A 24,601-nucleotide genomic window follows, 5' to 3' on the forward strand; every position below is an offset into this window, starting at 1 on the left:
GCCTATAAACAGGCTAAAATGCTCCACGAGCAAGAAAACCATTTTTATTCCTAACTACTGCCCGAGAACATAAGTCTACTCTAAAAAAAAGACTCACAATAAAATGTTTCAGCATTTCTGGCTCTTAAGTCACATCTCACCAGGTAAGGTCAAGAGGACCTTTGGGAGGTCTTTAGCTTCAGAAGTCGTTTAGAAGCTATACGGAGGTTTCACCTTGCAGCGCGCTCAGAACGCAAAACCGTAACGAGCGATAAAAATTCAGTCCTTGTCGTGATATAGAAACAAGCTACTCATTTGTTACCGTTCCTATTTTAAAAATGTTTATTCAACTGCAAATATTGCTTCTTATTCAACGTCTTTCAACAAATGCAAAACAGCTTTTTGGTGGTAAATAGCAGGTATTTATTTGAAATGAAAAAAATACTTAAGTACCTGAACTATTGCATTTAATCATGTATTGTAATTGTGTTACTCTACCTTTTTGCATTGGAGACAAATATACAATGAACATTCAGATATCACAGATTGCACACTAGATAGTAAATCTTCAGGCCTTTTACATAACCACCAAAAAACAGATATTGGATTCTGCAATATAGTACAAAATTCCACACTCCAGTCTTAGCCAGTTATCTTCAATTTACTCCTGATGCTGTACAAATAAATGGCCATTTAACTAGGGCTTACGAGTTAATAACAGGACAAAAAAAATATACATTGCACTGACACAAAAAGTCAGCTGTGTTAATAGTCATGCAACAAGTAACCAAACTTGCTGAAATTAAAAATACTTTCTAAAAACAGTTTTAACTGCATAAATATTTTGTACACAGTTCATTGACTGAAACAAAAGGAGTCTTTAAATGATACAAAGCAAATATAAGTTTCTACCAATTTTATACATAAGAAAGTGCAAAATAACTTATCTAAAGTGTTTTGCTGTTGAACTGATGACGGCGGGCCAGAGGCAGCCAGCCCTCTCTCATAAGCATGACATTACAGTTGCACACTACATACAAATGTCAGAGTACGTGAGTAAGTATCCTACAAAGAACAAGGCAGGAGAAGACATGTGAGGTACTTGCAGAGAATACAGTCTACTAATGTTAGTGTACATGGGTATATTTTTGCCCAACAAAGTTTTACATGGAAAACCAAGCAAGTCTTTGCATTAGAAGCTCAAAAGAAAAAAACGAAACAAAACAGAACCCCCCAAGCCCCCAAATCACTCCCAAGTGAACAAAACAGTTGCCCACAGCACCAGCTGCCGGAGGAAATGCGAGCAGGTGGGTTGGGTTGGGTTGGGTTGGGTTGGGTTGGGTTGGGTTGCCCCCCCCCCCCAAAAAAAAGCAAAAAAAAAAAAAGCAAGGCCATGTCTTTTGGGACTTCTCTTTTGGGAGAAATCGAGCCAGAGGGCTGCAGTTACCGGTTTGCAAAGCGCAAGTTCAGGTGAAGTACTAACTCAACCTCTACACTACAGAATTTGGGATGAATAAGTGACCGTGGATTGTGAAGTACGCTGCCAGATGTCAAAGGCGTAGAATAACACGGGTACGACGTGCCTGGGTAGTTAAACGCGGCTGACTGCGCCTTCGCTCCCGGCCCCCGACGTTTACGGCCCCGCACGAGCACTAAACGCCAACGTTTCGTTTTAGTGTTTGGTTATATTAGCTTTACTGTCAGAAGCCCCGTTTTCCTCAGGGTTTAATCATGCGGCTGTAAGAGTCAATTAAGTTTCGGTCCATAGAAAACTTATTATTATTATTTGGTAACATGGTTTTGATCTGAAAAGTGGAGGCAAAGGGAGAAAACTCTGCGGACTCTAGGGCATTTACTAGATGTTAAAATAGCCGCATTTCTTTGACCTGCAAAGGTCCAGGCCACTAGCCTGGCTTCCAAACTATGCTGTTTTGGCATCCTTTTGGGAAGGGTCAAGGCAACATTACCGAGAGCAGCCGGGTACAGGAATTCAGGGGCTCCACACGCTCCTACTGAGGATGTTGGGTTGGTTCATTTTTAAGGACGAACTTGTCAAGGTAGCCACGGAGAGCGGCTACGCGATCGTCACAGCTTGGATTCAAAAGGGGTCTATTTGGGTCGGCTAATCTAAATAAACCTGCATTTACTCAACAGTGTGCAAGGGCTCTGAAGAAGCATCTCTGTTCATTTGGGGACCCAGTATACATACCAAAACAGGAATTTATCTAATTTTACAGACCAGCACGTACATAATAAACAAACATGTATCAAAATACATATTTAACCTTCAGTGCATAAACATGTGACATCAGGGTAAATAGCAAGTGGTCAGGATTAACAAATTATTCACCGCTAGAAGCTCAAATCAAGAGAAGACAGATGCGCCCAGGCAGCGCCGAGGACCCTCCGGAAGGAGCTCGCGCCGTCTCCGGGCGCCCGCCGCTTCGGGCGGTGCAATCCGAAGGACAGGGTCCGTTCGAGGCCCTCGCCACCCCGGGGACGGGCTCTGCTCCGATCACACCGGCGAAGGCCGATGCCACTGCTCGGTGCGAAGAAACCTCGCAGAGACGTCCCCGGAGCGGGAGCTGAGCCGCCACCGGCCTTCTGTTGGTTTGGGTCGTGTCCTTACCGTTATTTAAAAGGATCCACTGTGAATATAACCTAAATCTATACCAGTTTGTCACCCATTTACAAAATATATACACGCACATTTTTTTCTTCTTCTTCTTCTTCTTTTTTTTTTTTTTTAAAAAAAAAACACCATCAAGACCTCATTCAGAAAATAAGTCCACGGGCCTGATGCATGTGTTCCAATCTCAGTGGATGTCATTGTCTCTACTTCATCCCACAGGTAGTGCAAAACAAATGACCAAGTAGTTAAAAAAAAACAAAAAAAAAACAAAAAAAAAAACATACTGCTATTAAATTTGTATTAAAACTTAAAAACGGTAAAAGAAAATCAACTGCTGTCCTCAGGCTGATGCCACGTACTGGAACGTGAAGACAGGCTTTAGAAGCATTTCTGACGTTATTAATACTACGCAGTTACTGAGCAACGACTACGTTGTTCCATACATTTTTTGAAACCGAGCTACAGTACGGGACAACAGTGGTTAATTTTATGCACAGGAAATTAATTCCGTAGCTATACGCAAGCCAACTGCTATTGACTAAAGAAGGTAAAAGCTGGTTCTTGCACTGCATGAATCAGCTGCGAACGAACATTCAGTAATTAACAAAACTGCAGCTCTGACATATGTATAAAAGAGGCCTCATTAAATATGAGCAACACTGAGGTGGTAAATAGTTTGGTATAAAATGCAACAAAAGTGTACAATTTAGTTCCTGGTTATCTTACAATTAGAATAAAATACTCCAAGTCCTATTCTCAAAAAAAGTTCTCTTTTGAAAAATCCATGTAGTTCTATGAATAGCCTTATTTAAATTAAGATACTGTGGGCAACTGAAAGAACAAACATGCACAGACTGGATTTTTAACAGAAATACACATAATGCCTTTGAGTTTTTTTTTTCTTTTCTGAACATTCATATTTAAGTTGATAGATGAGATAAAGATGACACACAAAGTATAGTGGTTAATCTGAAGTCCCATGTAACAGGCAGTTAAGTTCATAATTAGATAAAAAGGCCATTATACCTATTTACAATATACACAGTTGCTTGCGAAGAAGGCAGATTTACAACTATCTTCTAAAAAGCCTTCCCCTTCCCCTCCTCCCCCCAGTAAAGATGACTAGCTCTACAAAAACAAGACAAGAACGGGTGGTTAGGATAAGTGAGGATTTTCTTGATAGCCACGTCAACAGAGAGATTTAGAGGTTGACAGTTTTATTGTATTTGCAGTCATCACTCATGTCTTCCTGGGCCTTGTTCTTCATTTAAATATTCTGTTAGCCTCATACACCTTCAATCACCACAAACCAATTCAATGATCCCTTTTACTTTCAGTGCTTAAAACGCAGTATAAACTTAAGTGTAAACAGGCGATATCCTAATCCCTTCTGATCACTGCACGACCCGACGGTTCGTCCTCGGAGCGGTGGCGCTGGACGGGGTCCCCCCGCGGCTCCGCTCTCCACTCGTTACCCCGTCAATTCCTGGGCCCTTCCTCCAAACCCCGCTCGTGCTGCAGGTTGTAGTAACAGTTCTGACAGACCCTGACCGGCGATGAAATCTTCAGGCGCTTGATTTCGGATTGAAACCGACTGCACCTGTAAGGGGAGAACGACACTGTGAGCATAGGTCCTCTGCCAACCTGGCTGGTTTCTTTATCCTGGTGCGGAAATACGTGTTGAAACTATCGTGACAACTTGAACACCAGAAATCTGTTCAAATGTATCTTGATGGATAAATACAGTGCAGTGTGGTGCAAGTAGATTTTAGCACCTGTGTTCACCATATCAGTGACACGGTTCTGTGAGTGAGGTAGCCTAAAAACAGAAGTTACCATTTAGACTCAGAAATTACAGCTACAGAGCTGAAGTTAAAGATCCCATCTCCAACCCAATGGTCCAGAGACCAATCTCCTGCTTCAGCTCCTAAGGGGAGCTCACGTTCATCCTCTCCATCATGTATTTCTCTATCTGAGGTTGCATGCTCCTGGCTCCTAAATCAGCACCATTAGCATTGCACACAGTTTAGATTATGACCATGTTGCTTGTGGAGTGACAAGAACAACAATTTGCTGAAGAACAAGTAGTTTCTTTTTTCTTCACAAAGTTAAGTTGTCTGGAGTTGTCCAGACTTGGCCAGAGACTTTGCTCTCTCAAATGRGCAACAGGAGGGTTTCAAAACTGCAAGCAGATTTAATTCTCTGTTGATAGCTGTTGCATTAACTGTTTTTATACAGGTCTCTTCTAGCTTTCCCCTGAAAGTTTTGACAGTGCTGATGTTTCCTCTACCAAAGTTCTGCTTTGGTAAAGAAGTGGAAAACCTCAGCCTGTTAGCAGAGTTCAATGACATGCAACAGAGCTTTACCTAGCCAAAAACTCTGTACGGAAGAGAGTCCAAAGGAAACTGTTAGCTGACTTACTTCTGGCAGAAGAGYTGCCCACAGTTCCTGCAATGGTGACGCCTCTCCGTGAGGGAAAAACGGACCGTGCAGCCCGAACAGCTGTCTCCCCCCTCGTCCTTCACCCAGTGATCCGCCGCAGATCGGCCAGGCTGATCGCTTACAGACCAGCTGAACACTCTGCCCCGGACATCCCCAACCAGAATTCTGCTGTGATCCCTGCAAGGGAGAAAAAAAAAAAAATCATTGCCACAACCCTTCTGGCACAGTGACGTGCACAGGCCAATGGCAGATTTCACATGTCAGAATATTTAATAATGTTAAATTATGGCAGTGGTAACTAACATTTGAGTTAGCCTGGTGGGCCAGAGGAACAGAACTATGTTAACACTCTATAATATCCGGTAGCTGAAATAAATCCAATTATTTTATCATCTCTGTCCTTGAACAAAGCTGTTCTATAGAGAAGCACCACTAAACAGCGTTACACCAAGGATAACGGCTGGTTCGTTTTGCTTCCACTGTCAATGCGGGAAAAACGTTTCAGGCAACCAGTTGCGAGCTACTCACTTAGAGATGCCAAGTGCCGTGATTTCTGCTGGATGTGCGTTGTCCTTGCGATCAAATGCGGTGTGCATAGTTAATTTGCTCCTAAACACTAGCTGACGCTCCCATCTGTATCCTAGACATGAAGGAGGAGGGGGAAAAGCAAGCTTACTTGGTCTCGTTTTTGTTATTTCACATACACACGCATGCAGAGTTTTATAAAAGGGAAGAATCATCATTTCCCAGAGGCAGACAACTCTCTACAGCTCAAGCTTTGCTCAATGATAATACATTTTCAGCTGTTCCCCAATGCACCTAAAAAAGGAGGGGGCACAGAATATAAGGCAAAGAGCCTTTTAGTTGCCCAAAATCTAGCTGAGTTGCAGAGGACAGTAACAAACATAGGTGAACCTGTACCAAGGTAGGACCAAGTCCTAAGGTAGGATTGCTTCATTTCTTAGAAGTCAGGCTCTGATTTCAAACTGAGGGGAAATAACAGCTTCTTAGGAAAAGCCCAAACAACGTGCAACCGTTGCGTACAAACTTTTTTCTTTTCCTGTTTTGGGATTTATTAGCCACACATGAAGCCCAAATGACTGGGGAAAAACACCATTTTAAGACATCTGTTATACTATAAAACACAACACTGCTCCATGCAGCAAGGGCAGAGAGAGAAACCATAGGGGTCAGCGCTAACAGTCCATTTATCTGACAGAGGCAGCGTTCCCATTTCTGTTTACCTGGTTTAAGCTTGCTGTAGTGCCGTGCTTCAGCATAGCTGGGGTGTGGGTGGTTAACCTGAGCATGGGAATGCACTTTTGCTTGTCCCTCAGAATAATTCACAAAGATAAAGCCGTCTTTCTCGTCCAGGCTGAGCTGGTCTGACCAACGCCTCGAGTCATCGGAGCCGCTATCGGCGGACCACGCCGCTGCTGCCGCTCTGTTCGACGAGGACCTCGGCCGGTGGCTGGTGCTGCTTGGTTGACTCTGACTCTCCTGCGGTTTTGTGTCCTGGCTGATGCACGGATCATCCGCCTCGGAGTCACTGCTCTCCTCTTCCTGGGCTTCCTGCCCTGAATGGTGCAAAAGGAGAGCAGGTGATGTTAGCCAGACTGCTCTACTGCCTCTGAGCCTTCTTCCCTCCCAGCAATTGCGCTATCTGCGACCCGACAAGTGCCACCACAGCACTCCCTGCAGGCCGGCCTCCCAACGCCTTTGCAGACGTTCAGCTGCACGGCTCTTGCCGCTGTGAATACCAGCAGGTATCAAGTTGCTCATCTTTTTGCATCGGTCTGTCACAAAACAGCACGCCTTAGCTGCAGGTATTTCCTACAAGTACCACTTAGTCCTTCTGGGGTAGGCTGTGGTAGACACAATGAACACGTTTCTCAAAAAACGCCCAAGTTAGCAAGAAAAAACTAAAAAATCCCCTCCCGCTGCCTTTCTGCAAAGCTTACACAACCAAACGCGCTAAACTACAGTGAGAACCAGGCTGACCGAGAAACCTGACGCAGATTTGTTAGTAAAAGGTTTTATTAACATAAATGATTGCACCCTCCAAATATGCTCACATTCCTAGTGAAAAAAGAGATGTATTCATATATTAGTACCATAAGATTCAGATCCAAATTCAGATCTTATCTACAACAGGAAGAGGGAAAGATAAATTGGGTAAACAAATGACCATTAATTATGGACCAAATTCTTTCTAAAAGGGAAAATGATACAGCCAGCATTGCTTGTCTAAAAACACATTGTTCCATCACTAGGTTTTAGCTCTGCTATCAGGCTATAATTTTATTTAAATAAATATTTAGCTTTTTGACAATGGTAACATGCGTTGGGTTCATTGCTAACAGAAACAGCCACACAAGAAAGGTTTATTCTAAACACAAAAAAGGTAGGACGGGTACGATTTCATTCTATTCACAGCAGTATAAAACTAGCATAAGGAAGGCAGCGAATGAAAACTTACTTTTTTTTTTTTTAATGGATGTGGGATGTCTGCTCTACGTCAAGACAAAATCTGTAACATGCATTCTGCACTGTATAACCACAGGATTTTACTTATGTATAGAGAAGGTCACATACAAGGCAAATACAAAACACCTGTCAGTAAACATACCTATTTGTGCTTCCTGACAATCCTCTTGCATTTCTAGTATCTCCACGGGCTCTGGAGCTGGTGTTTCTGGTACTTGCAAAAACTCCATCCGCCAGAACTGGAGGGGCAGGGGAAAAGCACATTCTGAATTCTTAGCTTTCTTCTTAGCTGTTTCTAGTGGTAAGATGGCTTATTACAACTGTGAATCTGTACTGACAGCACGTGCATCTCCATTTCTGAGACCTATTTTTAGTCAGAAGGGACTATAAGCTGGAATCTACATTCATGCCTGAATCACAAATGAACAAGGCTTGGGCTATTTTTTTTTAAGATCTTAGCTGTTCAAATCAAAAATCCACCCATACTGCAGTTTGACCAGTAGACTCCGGTTAAGGCACACCCAGGACTGCAGGGCTCATTTGTTTGGGTGGAGGACACCGGCGTAGCAGGACTGCTTTTGGGACTGGCCTTTTGCTTTTGACACTGTGTTGCACAGACATGACCTTCCTACCTACTACTAAAGAGTATAATTTACTTCTCCAAGCAGCAGTTGCTGGTGCTTACCCGGACAACTCCATCCGAGTGTCCCGTCACGATGACGTTCTGCGTATCCCACTCATTCATCTCTGACACAAAGCAGCACAAGATCTGCTGGCTTCGGCCGGTGAACGTGTTCACGCTTGCAGTAGGGTTGCCGTTAATACTCCACACGTGGATGTAAGTGCCAGCACAGGACACAATGTCCCCCTGAAAAGAAAGTAACGTATCTGTATTTCAATGGGAGTCATCTTTTTTTTTGCTGCAAAAACGTAGGCTAAATCTATCTGTATAATTCAGCGTCCAAACAGGAACTTTTCAGAAGTTGTATACAAGCTGAGTTTAACTTTCTAAATAAAGCTTTAGGATGTTACGCATTTTCAAAATTGCCCATAGAAAACCAGACTTAGTAACAACTTATCTGCTGTTTTTACAGCATATAGAGAGTAAACTTACTCCTCCACCTTTCACAGAGGGACAAATCCCCACACATCCCCCCACTGCTTTCTTCCCCCACAGTTTTAAACTAATCCAGCTCACGTTGCCTCCGCTCTTTTTCACAAGCATCTACTGCCTTAAATTTCTTTGGTTTCCTTACCTGGGAAAGGCCAAAGGATGGCCCATACTCCAATAAACCCAGAGGGGAAATACGAACTGCACTATAAAACACTGACACTAGAGCAACAGGACCGGCAGCTAATAAACTGCGCCTCGTGCTGCTCTCTCATCGCGCTATGGCCACACTTTACCCTGAGTTCAGCCACTGGCACCACTTTAGCTGCAAACTACAGCCCTGCTGGACCCAGCTAAATAAAACCTCAGATCACGTAAATGCTTTGAAGCATACGGGAGCTGGATGAATTTATAGCACCACCAGAGAGACAAGCTTTATGATACGCCTGTTTCCGCTACTGTTGCAACTGCAGCTCTATTTAACATACCTTCTGCTTGAAATTAAGCATAAGAAATCAAGGTTACATATCAAAAGCTTTTCCTAGCTGCTGTGGCAGGTTTTACAGCCCGCTCTGAATGCTGCCGCTGGCCCTGCTGGCCTCAAGCTGCTCTGCATGGAACAGGCCCATGTGCATCTCTGGACAAAAAACACAATTTATTCCCTAAAGCAAGTACTAAAGTTTTAAGGCGAGTTACACAAGTTTCCCCAAACCTACAGAAGAGCCTAGTCGGTTTTCCTTTGGTTTAGCAATCTCAGGCTCTTTGTGAACGGCATGTGGTTCTTACCGTTAATTCATTTATACAGAGGGCTGAAACTGGAGCCCTGTGACCTCGAAGCTGTGTTAGAAACGAAAGTTTATTCAAGTCCCAGATGATGCAGGTGCGATCCCGGGACCCACTCACAATTATGTGATAAGCTAGTGATGCTGTTAAACATGTGACAGTGTCAGTATGACCGAGTAACGCCTGCAAAACAAAAATCAAGAACAATACACGGCAATCAGGAGAGAGCAAAAAGACTATTACACTAAATTCAGTTACCTAAAGAGATGCAGATAATGTAAACATGAATGATCTGATCAAAAGATTTAAATGGACTGATAACGAAAACATTCGGATAACAAGAATTATCAAAGTTTTGATAGGAGTCATTATTTTTTCCATTTAAAAAGTGAACTTGAAAGTCCAAATTTCAAGGGTCAGATGATATACAGCCTCCTGTCAAGCCCCTATGCCTTCCCCTTGCACCCTCCCCCCTCCAAACCCCTCAAGTATACAAGAAAAAAAAAAGGATGTGTTACAATAGATGAGTGGGGTTTTATAACCCAAAACAGAAAATCTGACCCCTCCTGCTTTCTCCAGCTACATTACTAGCCCATCTTTAGGAGCAACATATGCTCAGGCACCACCTCTAATTTAGATTCCGATAATACAATTATGAAATGGCCCCTATTTAAACCTCTGCTGATGTTTAAGAGAGAGAAAGAAAAAGAAAATTTGTAACTGAAAGGGCATGGTTAATTTAGGGGAGAAGAAAACTAGAAGCATCCACTTTGAGGAGATTCTGCTTTCACATTTTAGGCTTAACCTAACAATTGGAACAGGAGTCTAGAAAACAGATGAATTATTCCAGCTTAACGAGTTACAGCTCACCAGCTGAGCTCCAGAGCACAGAGTCTCTGACCTCACTTTTGCAAGCAGACAAAAGCAGAGCAACTTAAATACACTGCCCTGAAATTCCAGCTTGTGTCCTGCACTGTTCTTAAGTACCATACTTGGGAACCATGGCTTTGGACAGACACTATGTTTGGAAACTGTGACAAGAAAGTTATTGTCTTCCCTGATACAGAGTTTACAGGCATATTTTATGTGCAATGCTACAATAGAACAGATTATTTTGCACAAAACAGGACTGTATATTTTTGTGAACACTGCCACCCAGTTCCCCATCTCCCCGGGCAGTTCCTGGTGATCAGCTATCCTTAAAGGCGATGCAACTTTAAAGACACGCTTTGCTGGTTTTAAAGCAGGTCAGTACTTCGACTGCTTATTTCTCTAGCGGTCTTCTCCCGGCCTCACATTTCCATGTTCGCAATGCCCCTTCCATATCTCCTTTCACACCTGAACCTAACTCACATATAAAACGCATCGTGGTTGTGTTTTACCTGTTTCAGCGTGAGGGCTTTAGCCTTTTCTTTGGAGATGCCCATTTCCCACACACACACCACCGTGCTTGTTCCTCCAGTGATAACTAGTTTGGGGTTTGGACAAATAGCGCACAGTATCTGACCCCACTCTGACAAACACTCATAAACAATCACTGCCTAAAAATAAAGAAAATGAAGACAGATTACTTGCAAAATTAGTGCTTTGTCCTTTCAAAATGGCTGGTTTTTCTGAAAGCCACTTCGTGCAGTCACTATCGATTAATCAACCGATTTTCTGATTAAAAATAGTTCCGAAGAGATGAGAAGGGCTTCACTTGAACACTTACGCAGTTCAGAACTGCTAAGAAATGGTATTAATCCGTACCAAATGTTTATCAAACAGTCGCATCGTAAAAGATACCAGAGCCCAGAGGAAAACATTCCTCCGTACACAGAGCACAGTGAGGACGTTTCACACTTGCTCTCCACCCGCTCTGCCAATTGCGGTCACTATCATTGCTCTTCTGATGTTTTACTGGTACCTGCAAGTAGTTTGGATGTTCATGTGTTAGGTACTTCCTAACATATAGGACATTGAGCCCGTGCTCCCGAATACGGTCACATGCTACAAACAAATTAATCAAGCACGCAGAAAAAGAGAGCGAATGGAAAAAAACAAATGACTGCCTATTTTAGGGATCTAAAAAAAAAAAAAAAAAAAAGAAAAGAAAAAAGTCAGCTGATCTTGCCAGCTCCCTGATTACAGTCCAATCAGTTTTCCATCCATACCACAGCTGCTGAAGTGATTGATAATTTGTCTATGTGGGATAAAAATAAAAGCCTGAGTGCCAGCCTGCAAGCTGGTCCACTACATAACTAAGACACTGTGGCTACCCCAGATACAGGTTTTACTCGAACAGAACCAATTCCAATCTCTGCCACAAGATGGTTCCTAAGAGAACACCAGAGATGAGATTTTACTGTGTGGACTTAATTCATTCATGCTTCATACATTTTTAAAAAATACTGTTATTCACTGGTTAATGTCATTCTTCTAGCATTCTGATGGAGGCCACTGGATAGGGAGCAATAAAACAAACGCGCAACAAGCAAAGACTATTTCATTCACAGGTGGAACAAGCTTTCACTGCCAGAATTTTTCCCTGCAGAAAAACAATTTCTTTTGTTACCTTCAGCACTGAAGCAAGTTTCAGATCACAAACCTTGTCCGACTCGTAGGTACCCAGTCTACAGCTGAGATCTGCGTAGCCCCAAGCAAAAGTTTTGTTCCATGTGGGAGGGATGAGAACTTTATTTTGCTCTACTGCCAGAATGCCTTTATCGGTACACACGATCTGCCCTACGGGCTCCTTCAGCTCTAAAAAGAGAGGAAACAGTTACCCTTGACCGCAGACACGGACAAACCTCAGCAGGCTGCGCGGATTTGCAGCGGTCCCTTCACATCCCATTCGAAAGTCCCTGCGCTCAACAGGAACAGGAACATATTCCCATCTCAGAGGGCAGCAGGCCTGTTGCATTCTCTCTAACAGTACACCACATTTTGAGTTTCTTTTTTCTTTACACTAAGTACAGATTCATTTTTATCAACTAGGAAAGAAATGACTATATATGATCTACCTACCTCACAGAGAATTAACTTTTTTTCAGTCTAGCGTCACACATGAATTGAAAAACTACTTTTTTTTTTTTTTTTTTAAGGTCTCAGTGCAACTACCAAGCACAGTTGCCTAAGCACTTCTTGGCACCGTTGAAAAAGAATCTGCTACAGCAAAACACAAAAACTGAGCCCATTCAAGGCCCAGAAGCAAAATACCCTAAATACTGTCTAGACACCTCTGGAACTGGCTTCAGACACAATCTGCCCAAATTGAAACTTTAAAGAGGTGCTTGGACCCAATTTTATCCTGTCTTTAAAAACGTTTTATTGAATAAGTACACACTTTGTGTATCCAAAGCATACCGTAGGATAACACAATGTTATAGTACTGGGGTGTTTTAAGTGTCTTAGGTGTTAAAGATGCCGGTTTTAAGTTTTACCTTTTACTGGTGCAAGGGATGGCCGCAGGTTGTCTAAATGATGGAAAAAAATCTTGTCACTTGTAGAACCAGGCGGCAGAGAGGTTCCCATCACCTCTCCGTTCACTCGGCTTCTAACCCGTTTTGGTGGATGCGGTTTTTTAAAGAGCTGAAATTCATCAAGAAATTGCTTATTTTAAAATATCACAGCTTTCCTAGGCCATAACCTTAAAAAGCATCAACAGTGTCCAATTTAGCTTCTAAAAATACACAGCTCAGCAGAAGCTACTTAAATGTTTTCAGCGTTCATGGCTTCACTATTGAGCATTCACTAATTATTTATGACACTTAGCCATTTTAATAACACTTCCATGAGTAATATAAAATCCAACTAGGATATAATGAGCAAAACATCTTTAAAAATAACTACAGCCAGTTGCAAAAACAGTTGAGGTAAAGCAAGCAAAAATCCCCAAAGTGATACATAGCATGGTGTAAAATTCCAATCTATGCAAAACCAAAACTCTTTTTTGGCTCTGAAGCAAACTGTGTCCCACAAACTGCAGCCCACACACTTGGGGGCAGCGAGACTACTAAAGAACAGCACGTGCGGGCAAGGTATTGGACCACATACAACAGTTACGGATGAGAAACGTTTTAATCCGTAATTGTTTTCCGACTATCTTGCGATAGGGAGTCAGAGAATTTCCATTTTGCTGCTTCAGCGCCAATTCCTGACAACTTGAGCAGCGTTAAACAAGCAGATCATCAATGATCGTGGCTTATCAGAAGCCATGACGCACACTAAACTTTACCAGATCATAAATTCATTATAAACATTTTGAGGCTAGAGGCTATGCAGTATATTATGCAAATAACAAATATAACATTCAGCGACATTTTGTAGATCTCAACTATCCTTCAACAAAAACACCAGTATGGCACTGAAAGGAGAAGTGAAATTCCACGGCTGAGAGAAAGGAAGGCTATTTCCTTCAAAGTCCTTTGAGATGTGTCATCTATTTGGTTATCCAGGGTGGTGGAAACATGCATAAGCCTCAGGCAGCTGAGCTGTGAGTCTCTCTAGCCTGAGCACCTACTTGGCATACACACACTTTTTTACTGCTTGTTTCCTTTCATATATGCCTCAGCTCCCCCTCAACTACATCATCCCATCTGGCTGGCCTAAGAGAAGGGGAGAGAGGGCACATGGCATCACGTTCACATGGACAACTGATCTCAAAGAACTCCAGTTCCAGCAAGAAARATATCTCCTTTCTCCTTTGAGTTACTGTTCCTCTTGGTTACTCCCCTCAGCCTCAGCAGACTGTTTAGGAAGTGGGATTTCAGGACACTGGCAGAGCCTGTGAGACCACACTTCCAAATACAGCTCTCAAAGGTTTTGCGTCCTGGCCTTCAAATAGGAAACTGAACTACCATGGGCAAGGAGTGAAAGTGCCTAGCAGGCAAGTCACTGAGCTATCTCGCACTGGAGTCCCCATGGAAAAATCACAGAGAGCAATAACAAAACTCTAAGGTCGCAGGAAAATGTGCTTCAACAGCCCTCACCATCAAAAAAGACTGAAAGAGCAAGGGCATTTCTCAAGACACTCAGGCTCCTGGTAACCCCATCAGTGATGCTGCTTTTATCAGTGCTGAGCACCTACTCAGCATTGCCACTGCTCTGGTGCCTCGCATCCCAAGGGCRTTTTGTCCTTACCCCTGCAAATCCTCACTGTCTTCTGCAGCATTCTCTCTGGGTGCCAAATTTCTCTGTAGTTGTTGGTGTCACCCACTGGGAGATGAACAGAAGTTGGCCCCGAGAGAAATCGTCCATCTGCAGTGGCACTGGAGGTCACACCGCCTTTGCGTGACACCTTGCTTGGCTGCCAGCGCCACGACTTCTGCCTGTCACTGTGAATTTAGGAAGCAGAGCTCTTGCAGAGGGACGGGGCTTTCCTGGGATACGACATTGTAACAGGGAGCAGAAACAGGAGYTGGGATATCACCCCACAAGAAGGGGAATATCTGAATCACGAACGTTCAGGACACCATTCTTGGACCCAAGAACATACCATGGGATAYATGTTTTTTCAAACTCTCAGATTTCTAAGGGATAACAGTCCAAAATAGCTCCAGTGATACAACAAAATCCAGCGCCCCTGTGTTTACTGCAGTCTGCTGCTTCCTCTAGCAAAGCATCACCTGCTCTCTGGCAAGTCTCCTCATATGTTCGTCCTTAACAGACATCTTAAAATTCAGGCACTCGCTTACTCATCTGTAATGTCCTTATACTGCCCTGCTCTCAGACCTCAACCTTCATCTGTTCTTCTTGCTTCTGCTGGGCCAGCTACGATCAGCATCACTGTGCAGTCACTCCCAGAGATTACTTGAGAGGAGAAAACCCTGCTGCCCCACAGTTTAGATTATCAAGAGAGAACAAGGAAGAAAAAGGAGAAAAGCAGACACAAAGGGTAGGCAGTGATTTTAGGCCTCCTCCCAAGCAATGAGACAGACAGTTAGAAGCGGGCGCCCTCCATTTATTTGAAATAAAACTTTTAAAGATCTGGTGCTCATTAAAAACTCTAATATTTGCCCTGTCACTCTCACGACTACCTCTCTGTTCGTTTTTGCTACATTTTGAAATATGCTRTGGCTGTGCTGGAATGCCATGTGCTTTTGCAATCTGGAGTCTCCAGCAAGTGTTGGTAACCCAACATATTCATTATTGTAATTTTGTTTTTCAAACTTTCTCTAGATCTCTTTAAGCTCTATTTTAAGAGCATGAAGAAAAAAAACACATTTCAAATCTTACGAGCAAAACTTCAAGTTTCTCTTCATCACGTTTATGGCTAAAATATAAATGATTTCACATCACTGGAAATATATTTATGAACAAACTCTCACTCCCAGGAARTATCATTCCTCAAGTACTTTCCTCTTCTTTATTAATGCATTATACCGTTCAATCATAATGTCATTTGGCAAAAAGGGATTTTAAGAACAGTGTACCTGCTTTGGTATCTGCCCAAAGTTATTAATGAATCCTATGGTAGCCGTCTCTTTTAATGGATCGTTGATGTTATATATGTCCACCTGCCCCTCATAGAAGAGATGGTGAAAGACATTTACAGCTTCTACTGCAGCAGGACCTTGCTGTTTGTAGCCAAAGATCAAGTCAATCCACTCATGCAGATGTGCACTCACAAAGTCACATTCCAGAGCCTGAAATTCAAAGAGTATGCTTTAAAACTGACCACATTTCATTAGCCGAGTCTATTATGCCCACTATAAAGAAAAATGCAGAATACAATTTGATGTACTCTTGATAAAGAATATTCTTAATATATTTTTACAAAGCTTTTTGGAGTGGAAGACACATGAGCTGTGCAAACTTTTGCAATAATCAGCTGTCAACCCAGAACTCGTGGACTGGCTAGTAGCAGCGACTGCGTGACTCGTCCTTAGCTTCCTATGCAGTGGAACCTCACAATTGACACTTTATATTGTCATTATCAAAACGCAAATTACCTCCCGATGAACCCTGATAAATTCACGAGGGTCTCCTTTTGCCCATGGCGGGAGTATTACATCCCCAAGCTTAGTGCCATTTTGTTTGCAACCTACAAAATAAACAAACAAATTGAAAATAAGAACTGAAACCATATTGTAACCACAACAGTGCAAAAAACCAAAAAAAMCAACAAAATCAAATCACAATGGCTTTCCTTTATAAAGCAAGAAATTTCCGTCTTTCCTTTAAAACCTAGAGTAATTTTTAAATATCAGGTGATAAAGCCTGAACAATTCTGCCTCACACACAGCTGTTTATGTAGCACTGCTTGCAATAGTGAAATAGGAAAGAATTAAAATATTCTTTGTTAAGACTTTGGAAGATGATGATAATGTTTCAAAGTATGCTCTCCAAAACAAACACTTTTTCTAGCTAGAGGAGTTGATTAATGTAACCTTTTTCTTTTCTTTTTTTTTAAAAAAAGAAAACATTAGGAGCTTCACACCATATRGTCTGAACTCCAGACTCTTAGCTTCCCTAATAAAGGGCTCTTTAGAACACGGACTTGTGTCTTAGTATTTCTGTTTAGATACATTTACACTTTTCTCTCTTTATCACAGGGAAGACCCTCTGCAGTGCATGAAGGATAATGAAAGCAGGCAGCAAAACAGCCTTTTGCAGCTATTGCAAGACTGGGCTCTCATTTTATCTATTTAGCTTGCAGTGAAGCAGCCAGCCCTGCTAACAAGAGCTGCGTCCAGAGAAGCTGCCCATTTTGCAGTCAGAGGAACCGCTGCCGAGAGGTTCATTCCCCCATCTCCTTTGGGCTTCCATTTTAGCARTTTTTCAATGTGGCAAACTTGAATAAATGTGAGAGCTCTAACTTGAGAGAACACTATTGCTGTATTGGGAGTCTCTTTAGTGTGTATATAGCAATGGACATGTCAACTGGGCGCATTCTGAAGGAAAATAAATCCTGGTAGGAAACAGTGCACCACCAAACAGCACTGAGAAGCCTTGGTCGAACAGCATTTCATCCCAGGATTTATCTTCCTCGCAATCCAAACATTCCATCTCAAGGAATGGAATTATTGTTTTACCCAAGAAAATGGCTAAATTTCAATGGAGTGCAGGCTAAGTAATTCTTTACAGACATCCAAGAACTAACAAGTACCCCTTTGCAAGCTTCACACCCCAGGACAGCAGTGGTTTCCCTCGGATGTGGCCAGGCCACATCCATTCACCTGGGTCCAGGATAGCTCCTCCCTTCCCTCTGACCATTAGATGGGAGCATGTTCCAYCTACTAAAAATACGTTTTATTTAAGACTCCTCAGTTACATTCCTGCATTGTTTTTCGTTGCTGAGAGCCACTTCCACACCTCTTATTAATTCTGAACCTCAYCAAATCTCCAAGTTCACAGGAGCGTAGCAGCAGTACATTGCTCCAAGAGAAACATTTTTTGCATAAGCAGACTGTGAATATTTTCCTGAGGAGGGGACAAGGGGTGAGAGAATAACTGTGAAGAAACATAAATAAAATATCACCCAGTTTCTACCCGGAGTTCAGAAGAAATTCTTCCTACTGCTRTTCCAAATGGTCAGTAAAGGATTTCTATTTCTAGTACTTTGTCTGATGTTCACAGTCCAAAATTATCTGATATGGAACTAAATGGACAAGACCTCAATACTTTTATGGTAACAGTCTCACACTTCTGTGTGAAATATACTTGGAAGAGGTGTGGTAAGTGACTTCCCCCCCACTTTTTAATTTTTTTGGTAAGATCATGCTTCTAATCTCTTATAATATATTTCAAATAAAGGATCATAGGCTTTAAAACACTCGATTAATCCTTATTATTAAAATTAGATTTACAGTACAGAGCTCAGGAAACACTGAAAATAGTGATGTACGTACTAATGCATATCTATCTCATATGGTCAATAGGTATACGAAACGCTATCGGCCGTTTCTGCCCACCTAGGTCGAAGTTGTTGGAATTGAGCAGGAACTCGGGGAGGTAGAAGAAYTCCGGGATGAGCTCCTTGACGTCTGCCATGTTGTGCTTCGACGCCGAATACCAAGCCTCCCGCACGCTGTGAAACATTCGGTCGGCCAAGTCGAAGTGCCCGCCCTGCGAGACGAAGCAAAAAGCATCAGCACCAGAGTATCTCTCAGCATAGCAAGACCTGGCCACATTCTTCTACCAAAAAGTATTTAAGCTATTGCTTTTTTTTTTTTTTGGATGTGCAAAGATGGTAAACAAAGCATCAAGATGCAAACCTACAGGAATTTAAAGGCAGATACATCTAGTCCTATTTCAAATTTTGGTCTCTTCAGCAGAAACATTGTTCCAAACAAAACAAGTATTTTTGTCTGATGGCTTCCATTTAGGAAAATACTTAAAACATAATGTTACAAATCCAACTGATTTTCAAGCTGCCTGAAGACTATGGGCTGTACAAATGCTTGCTGGATTTAACACTCAATACTACACCRGCTCTTTGGAGGGATGTATTCGATTTTTCAAAGAAACACCAGACACCCTAGGGCAACAATTGCTCAGCTCATCCTATCTGATGAGGACAAAGTAGACCAATCACATTTTTTTAAAAACAGGTTTCATACACACAGCAGGAAGGAAACAGAGTGAAATTTTGCACTTTTTACCTGCAGCCGTAAGAATATCTGAGTAAAAGGTTCCATCCGGACAAGATAGGAAGCCACTATCATGGCAGATGAATAGTGGGTCCCATAGTGATAAGCTGGAGTTTCTCCTGCAGAAGATTAAAAATCATAAACAGAGAGGAAATAAAGCAGTTCAATGACAGTTCAGCACTAAATGAAAAAATTAATAAATTTAAGTAGTGCTGCATTGTAATAACTCTGTGACCCTGAATATATTTAAAATTGGAATTTGTAGTCTTCATTCTCGGGGAAGTGAATGATCGCAAACTTTACGTTTTATCAGAGCCAACACTTATGTTTTGGCTGCAGTCCAGCAGCTGTAATTCAACAGGCTTCTGCCCAGCAATACTGTATGGTTAGTCATTTTATATTTTAAATAATTGAAATGYTCCAATACTGCTTTGATGATTTCTGCTGAAGGGGTATTTTTACTTTTAGTCTTTGGCATTGTGGACTTAACAACTTCAGCACAAACGCGTCTCAGAATTGTTGGCTATGGATTTTGTACCGGTTTTACTTTCTTAATTTCCTGGCAAAAAGCATGCATAAATACATGTAGAATATAGTGCTTTTAAAAAGTGAAAGTCTTTCCTGTCTGTTGGTGTTCAATACAGAACAGCACTGCGGTAGTTATTTAGGCTTGTGTCTTCTATAAAAGCATACAAAAAAGGTTTCCTTCATGAGAGCTGCTTTGACAAACACACATTTTGTTTTCATTATTTAATGAAACTCTAAAACGAAGAATAATTTGACTGGATCTCATTTTGAGGTGTTACATCCTTTAGAAGTACCTATTAGGGCTTTTTTTTTGGTATCAGACATGCTGATTACTTATCTTAGTGCACGTTTTTTTGCTAAGAATCGAAAAAGTTGGAGTACTGCTAACGCAGAAGGGTTCACATTCCTCTCTACCACTTATTTTCTTTCAAGCCGCTCTCAAATGGTGTTAGTCAACGAGACACCCAGTCATATATTTCACATGCCTGCCAGTTCTACATTAAACATTCAGTTCAACATTAAACTCTTATGAATATTGAACAGTCTTATCTTTGTTTTTAAATATAAACAAATACTGTTGTTTGGATTAAAAAAACCAAATAAACCTATAACAACCTGTAACAACCGATCCCTCTGCTTTAATTTAATATTTGCTGGAGAATCATTAGGAATTCGAATCTTTTGATCCTTATTATAAAAATCTGCGATTCCCTCCCTTGTGTGATGGGCACACGCGCTGCTGTCTCCTTTTCCTGCACGGTATGTCGCTACTTACCATTGGGATCTTCCCAATCTTTGTATCGTTTCTTGTACTGGGCTAGCCTGTCTTCTGTTTGAGCGCCCATGGGCTTGGCCAGGTTTCTGAATGTCTTGGGATTTGTAAGATCCAATTCCTTTTAAAATCAAACAGACACCAATTTTTAAAAGCCTTCAATATTGCTCACCACTATTAAACACCATGTACCTCCTAAGGCTGTTCTCATCTTTGGTTTCCACATTCTCAGCATGTGAAATCATTCAGCTCATTTGGATATGCTTAAAAACAAAAATCTTTCCATCTRATCTAAAAGAGTCACTGTTTTTATTTTAGATCATATCTGAGCTCTGGATAATTTTTGCCCTGCTCTCTTCGTCTTGTTTCCTACCTTCCTAATTCTGATCTGGAATACTCTATGGGTAGCCTAACAATACTTTATTTTATGGTATGGCTGGTAGCAATAGCTGTCTACAAAAACATTAATAGGATGTTCCACCTTTCTTAAAACAGAATTCATCCTTGGGGCCAGATTCCATAGTAGCCCCTTGCAGAGACAAGTGTGCTTTCTCTGTGGCACAACGTCCTTCGGGCTCTACTGCAGAAAGCTAATGCAAATACTTACAGAAAGTGCTGCAGCCTTTCACGTCGCTATATAAAGGAGAAGAACGCACTGCGTACGCGAGCCCTTCTCTGTGCAGTCAAACAACGCCGGTAAAATCAGCACAGACAAGGACCTGCTTGCATGGAAACTGTCAAGACCCTCTAATATCCTACCCAGCGAGAGGGTGGACTGGACATTGGAAAACAGATGAAATCAAACAACTGGCAAAAAAATACATCCTGGTTCTACCACAGCAGCATGAACCAGGTATAACGTTAGCAGATCCTGGACATATAAAAGGTTTCTATTAGGGTGACAAGATATTTTATTTACCTCCGAATCATAATCCGCAAGGATCCAGGGAAAGACAGGATACTGCATGAGATCATTATAGGATCTGCCCGCCAGAGTGTTCAAGTGCATCAGGTACTGGAAATTACTGATTTCTCCTCTCTTAAGGAAGACAGATAAGAGCATTTGTGTTCACTGTACAGCAAGCAAGTGTTTAAACTGCTAGACTTCCAAGGCCTTCAGCCCTCCCCAAACATAAAACACTCACTTACAATGCTCTCTCTTTTTCCTTTCCTTCTGCAATCTCACCTCTTGCATTTTTAATGGTGGAACACTTCTCTATTTCCTCATTAAATTATGGTAACATGAAATATTACAAGCTATAAAGCTGAGATAGATTTTTCTACAGTAGTATATTCCACCTTTTTGACTAAGAGGATGCAACTCTCATGCATTATTTATGTATCATTATAAGATGTAGAATTTAATACAAAAACCAGAATCTTCATACTTACTTCCCATCTCTGAGTAACAGATTTCTCTCCAACTAAAGTGCTAAGCAAGCCAGACCTAGTGGAAAGAAGGGAGAGCAGTTCTTGATTTACCAGTAAGATCTGGGTTACATCTTTTCAACACAATTCAAAATTTTAGACTAAAACTTGTAAATTGTAACAATTAGAATACCACAGGTTTGTTCCTTTAGCAGTATATACTTTACATCTGAACACAGGCCATTAATATTACACATGTTAAATGTACAGTTTAGTGCAAGTACAAATATACTTAATGGGCTACAGATCAGGGAAGTTTCTTTAAGAATTTTACAAGTCAAATGCTTTTGCACTCGAATTCCTTTTAGAATATATTTGTATACTGATAGGGTTAATCTTGATAGCATATATTAATTTGTAGGAAGATATAGTGATGTTGACGATTACATCAGTATATTTAAAGTACCTGGAGCATAAAATCATATTTATTTATTTTCCCAGTACCCAAYTTGAAATGGTGATGCAACACTTTCCAGTGAATCAGGAACTTAATGCAAGTATCTCTAGTTGAAACCAAAAAGCTATAGAGATTGTGAAGAACTGACCCACTTACCCTTGTTCTACACTGGTGTTTGGTCTCTGTCCAGACACTGACTCTGAACTGTCAGTTAAAGATGGTACTACAGCCAAAAACCTGTATCAGCAGTTAAAAGGAGAGTRGAATTAATGTTGGTCTCCTAGGCATGTCTTCTGCTTGGAAAAAATATATCACTTTTAGTGCAATTAAAGACTTTTTTTTTTTTTGAGCAGGTATGTAAAATCCGCAACAAAATAGCAACGGCCCTTTCTCACTAAACCACTTTTTTTTTTTTTTTTTTTGCGCAGGTATGTAAAATCCGCAACAAAATAGCAACGGCCCTTTCTCACTAAACCACACTCAGATTGCTAGATTGCTTTATCTCATACTGAGCGCATGCAGCAGGCTTTATATGCATGCAAGTGGTTCTCTGATGCAGCAGTAAGTTTGCTATCAGGTTATCCACTGTCCAGCACCAATCACTCTCTCAATCTGTTTGTTGCTGTCAGAATACTATGGGCTTTAACATGGCTCAACACCAATATYAACAAACATTCAGATTAAGTTGTTCTAACTTGACTTATTCTACAATACCTTTGATAAACTTTATTTCTAACTCCTTTTTGGAAAGCTAGAAGATAGTTCCGTCCATCTCCTGAGAAAACTTCAATTGCGATTGGCTGAAAATGAAGAAGACAAATGAATGTCAACGCTAATGCTTTTTTGCTCGTCACTTCTGAAGGCCAGAATTAGACCAGTTTAGTCGTACTTTGCGACGCATGACACCAAATTACTGTGAAGCAGCCTCTACTTAGTGCTGCCAGCTGTTTYACCTTCAGAACAAGAAAATTCACTAATTCACTCAATAAACTAAACCATGGTAAGCCAAATGTTCAAACACAGATACCTGACTGAAGCACCACAATAAGCAGCTTCACTTTCCAACTACTAATCAGACACCAATTCATTTACTTTTTAGAAATGATGAAATTATCGACAAATCCCAAAGGTGCCCCCTCAGTCCAAGTATAGTGACCAGTTACCTGCAACAGGTATCTCCTTTTATGTACTTCCTTGATATCCTCGTATGCAAAAATGCTGCATGTTCTTTTGAGTTGACTTGGACCTTGCCTTGCTCCCCTGGGAATGATTGGCTCATGCATCCTGCAGATGAGCATAAGCRGGAAAGAGAAAAGTGATTGCAAAAGGACACACCAAAAAACACTCATCTTTTTAATCAGGATGAGACTACAGTTACAGAAACAGCTTATTTTCACAGTATACCATACCACACTTAGCAAATCGAGACTACAGAGGAAACTGCTCCTGAGATTTTTCTGAATCTGACATTTTTTTGAAGTTTATCCTTCAAACTTCTCATTAAATACTTCTTGTCTAGCTGTTAAAGACTGCTGAAGCTCTTTAGAAATCCACTCACTTTGGAGGCAACGTCTCAATATCCCGTATTTCCCTGGTGGCTGTCATTGTAAATCCATCAATCACGTAGAAATGTTCTTTCCCAAAGAGAAGCAGCCCTTCGCTGGTGTCAAGGCCCTGAACTCGAGCACAGCGGTACATATGCTGAATCTGAAATAAAAGCAGGCACTTAGTAAAAGCAGCTTAATGAGCACAGACTGTTGTTTCATTGGAAGGACTCCTCAACAGTGTTTTATTTCTTGGAGATACAGCATTTCTGCGCTATTTTCCCCCTAATCAGAGACATACATAATACATAGGAYTAGTGACTGAGAAGAGAGTTAAATAAAGCCTCCTCTGTATAATATAGATTTATATATWTACCAATTTATCCATTTGCACCTTGACTCCTCTTTCCTCTATTTTCCTTTCCAAAGACAGAACACATCTAGCTACTTAATGGGGAAGTCCACAAACTAGGACAGCAGGGAGCCTCTCATTAGTATTAGCCTAAACGATGCCTCTCACTCTCTGTCTTTTTAAAGTAATCAAGGAAACATCTCAGAAAAATAGACTACTTTTTACCTCAGCTTTCCTAACACACTTACGCCAGCTGCAGCCCACCTCTGACAGAGGCATCAGAGGGCACAGCATTTAAGAAGAGAAGATACGTAAACCATTAGCAGCAGACAGCAAAGCACCAAGTGGCTGCAACACGCCTTTGATCCTTAACCGAAGAATCTAAATATTTCCATGAAAAGCAAAGGCATGTCCCCAGTCTAACTACGTAGATGACAGATTTCAATTCCACTCAAGAAATCCAGTGACACTGTGCCATGGTCCTCGGCTGAAAGTTATTCTAACGAAACAACAGTATGTTATAAATAAGTTACTAAGTTTTTTTTTTTTTTGGTGTGTCCTTCCCACTTTAGAG

The 24,601-nt window shown here is 41.4% G+C and overlaps 1 protein-coding gene across 3 annotated transcripts in view; it reads right to left on the reverse strand.

Moving 5' to 3' along the window:
- Nucleotides 1-299: 299 nt before the first annotated feature.
- WDFY3 (WD repeat and FYVE domain containing 3) overlaps nucleotides 300-24,601 on the reverse strand; it is a 145,895-nt gene continuing 121,593 nt past the window's right edge. For all 3 annotated transcript variants that reach the window (XM_085316344.1, XM_085316343.1, XM_085316345.1), the window contains exons 45-65: nucleotides 23,690-23,838; nucleotides 23,295-23,415; nucleotides 22,846-22,931; nucleotides 22,288-22,368; nucleotides 21,699-21,753; nucleotides 21,226-21,345; nucleotides 20,310-20,427; nucleotides 19,019-19,125; nucleotides 18,329-18,482; nucleotides 16,367-16,458; nucleotides 15,848-16,060; nucleotides 12,857-13,004; nucleotides 12,022-12,176; nucleotides 10,817-10,975; nucleotides 9,438-9,617; nucleotides 8,226-8,408; nucleotides 7,683-7,779; nucleotides 6,298-6,630; nucleotides 5,582-5,693; nucleotides 5,033-5,230; nucleotides 300-4,211 (exon numbers count right to left, since the gene is read on the reverse strand). In XM_085316344.1, coding sequence (XP_085172470.1) covers nucleotides 4,091-4,211; nucleotides 5,033-5,230; nucleotides 5,582-5,693; nucleotides 6,298-6,630; nucleotides 7,683-7,779; nucleotides 8,226-8,408; nucleotides 9,438-9,617; nucleotides 10,817-10,975; nucleotides 12,022-12,176; nucleotides 12,857-13,004; nucleotides 15,848-16,060; nucleotides 16,367-16,458; nucleotides 18,329-18,482; nucleotides 19,019-19,125; nucleotides 20,310-20,427; nucleotides 21,226-21,345; nucleotides 21,699-21,753; nucleotides 22,288-22,368; nucleotides 22,846-22,931; nucleotides 23,295-23,415; nucleotides 23,690-23,838 — 2,982 coding nt within the window. In that variant the 3' untranslated portion in view covers nucleotides 300-4,090. The remainder of the gene's footprint in view (nucleotides 4,212-5,032; nucleotides 5,231-5,581; nucleotides 5,694-6,297; nucleotides 6,631-7,682; nucleotides 7,780-8,225; nucleotides 8,409-9,437; nucleotides 9,618-10,816; nucleotides 10,976-12,021; nucleotides 12,177-12,856; nucleotides 13,005-15,847; nucleotides 16,061-16,366; nucleotides 16,459-18,328; nucleotides 18,483-19,018; nucleotides 19,126-20,309; nucleotides 20,428-21,225; nucleotides 21,346-21,698; nucleotides 21,754-22,287; nucleotides 22,369-22,845; nucleotides 22,932-23,294; nucleotides 23,416-23,689; nucleotides 23,839-24,601) is intronic.

Source organism: Rhea americana, unplaced genomic scaffold (assembly GCF_003343005.1).
Source record: "Rhea americana isolate MKP2758 unplaced genomic scaffold, rheAme1 scaffold_462, whole genome shotgun sequence".
Lineage (NCBI taxonomy): Eukaryota > Metazoa > Chordata > Aves > Rheiformes > Rheidae > Rhea > Rhea americana.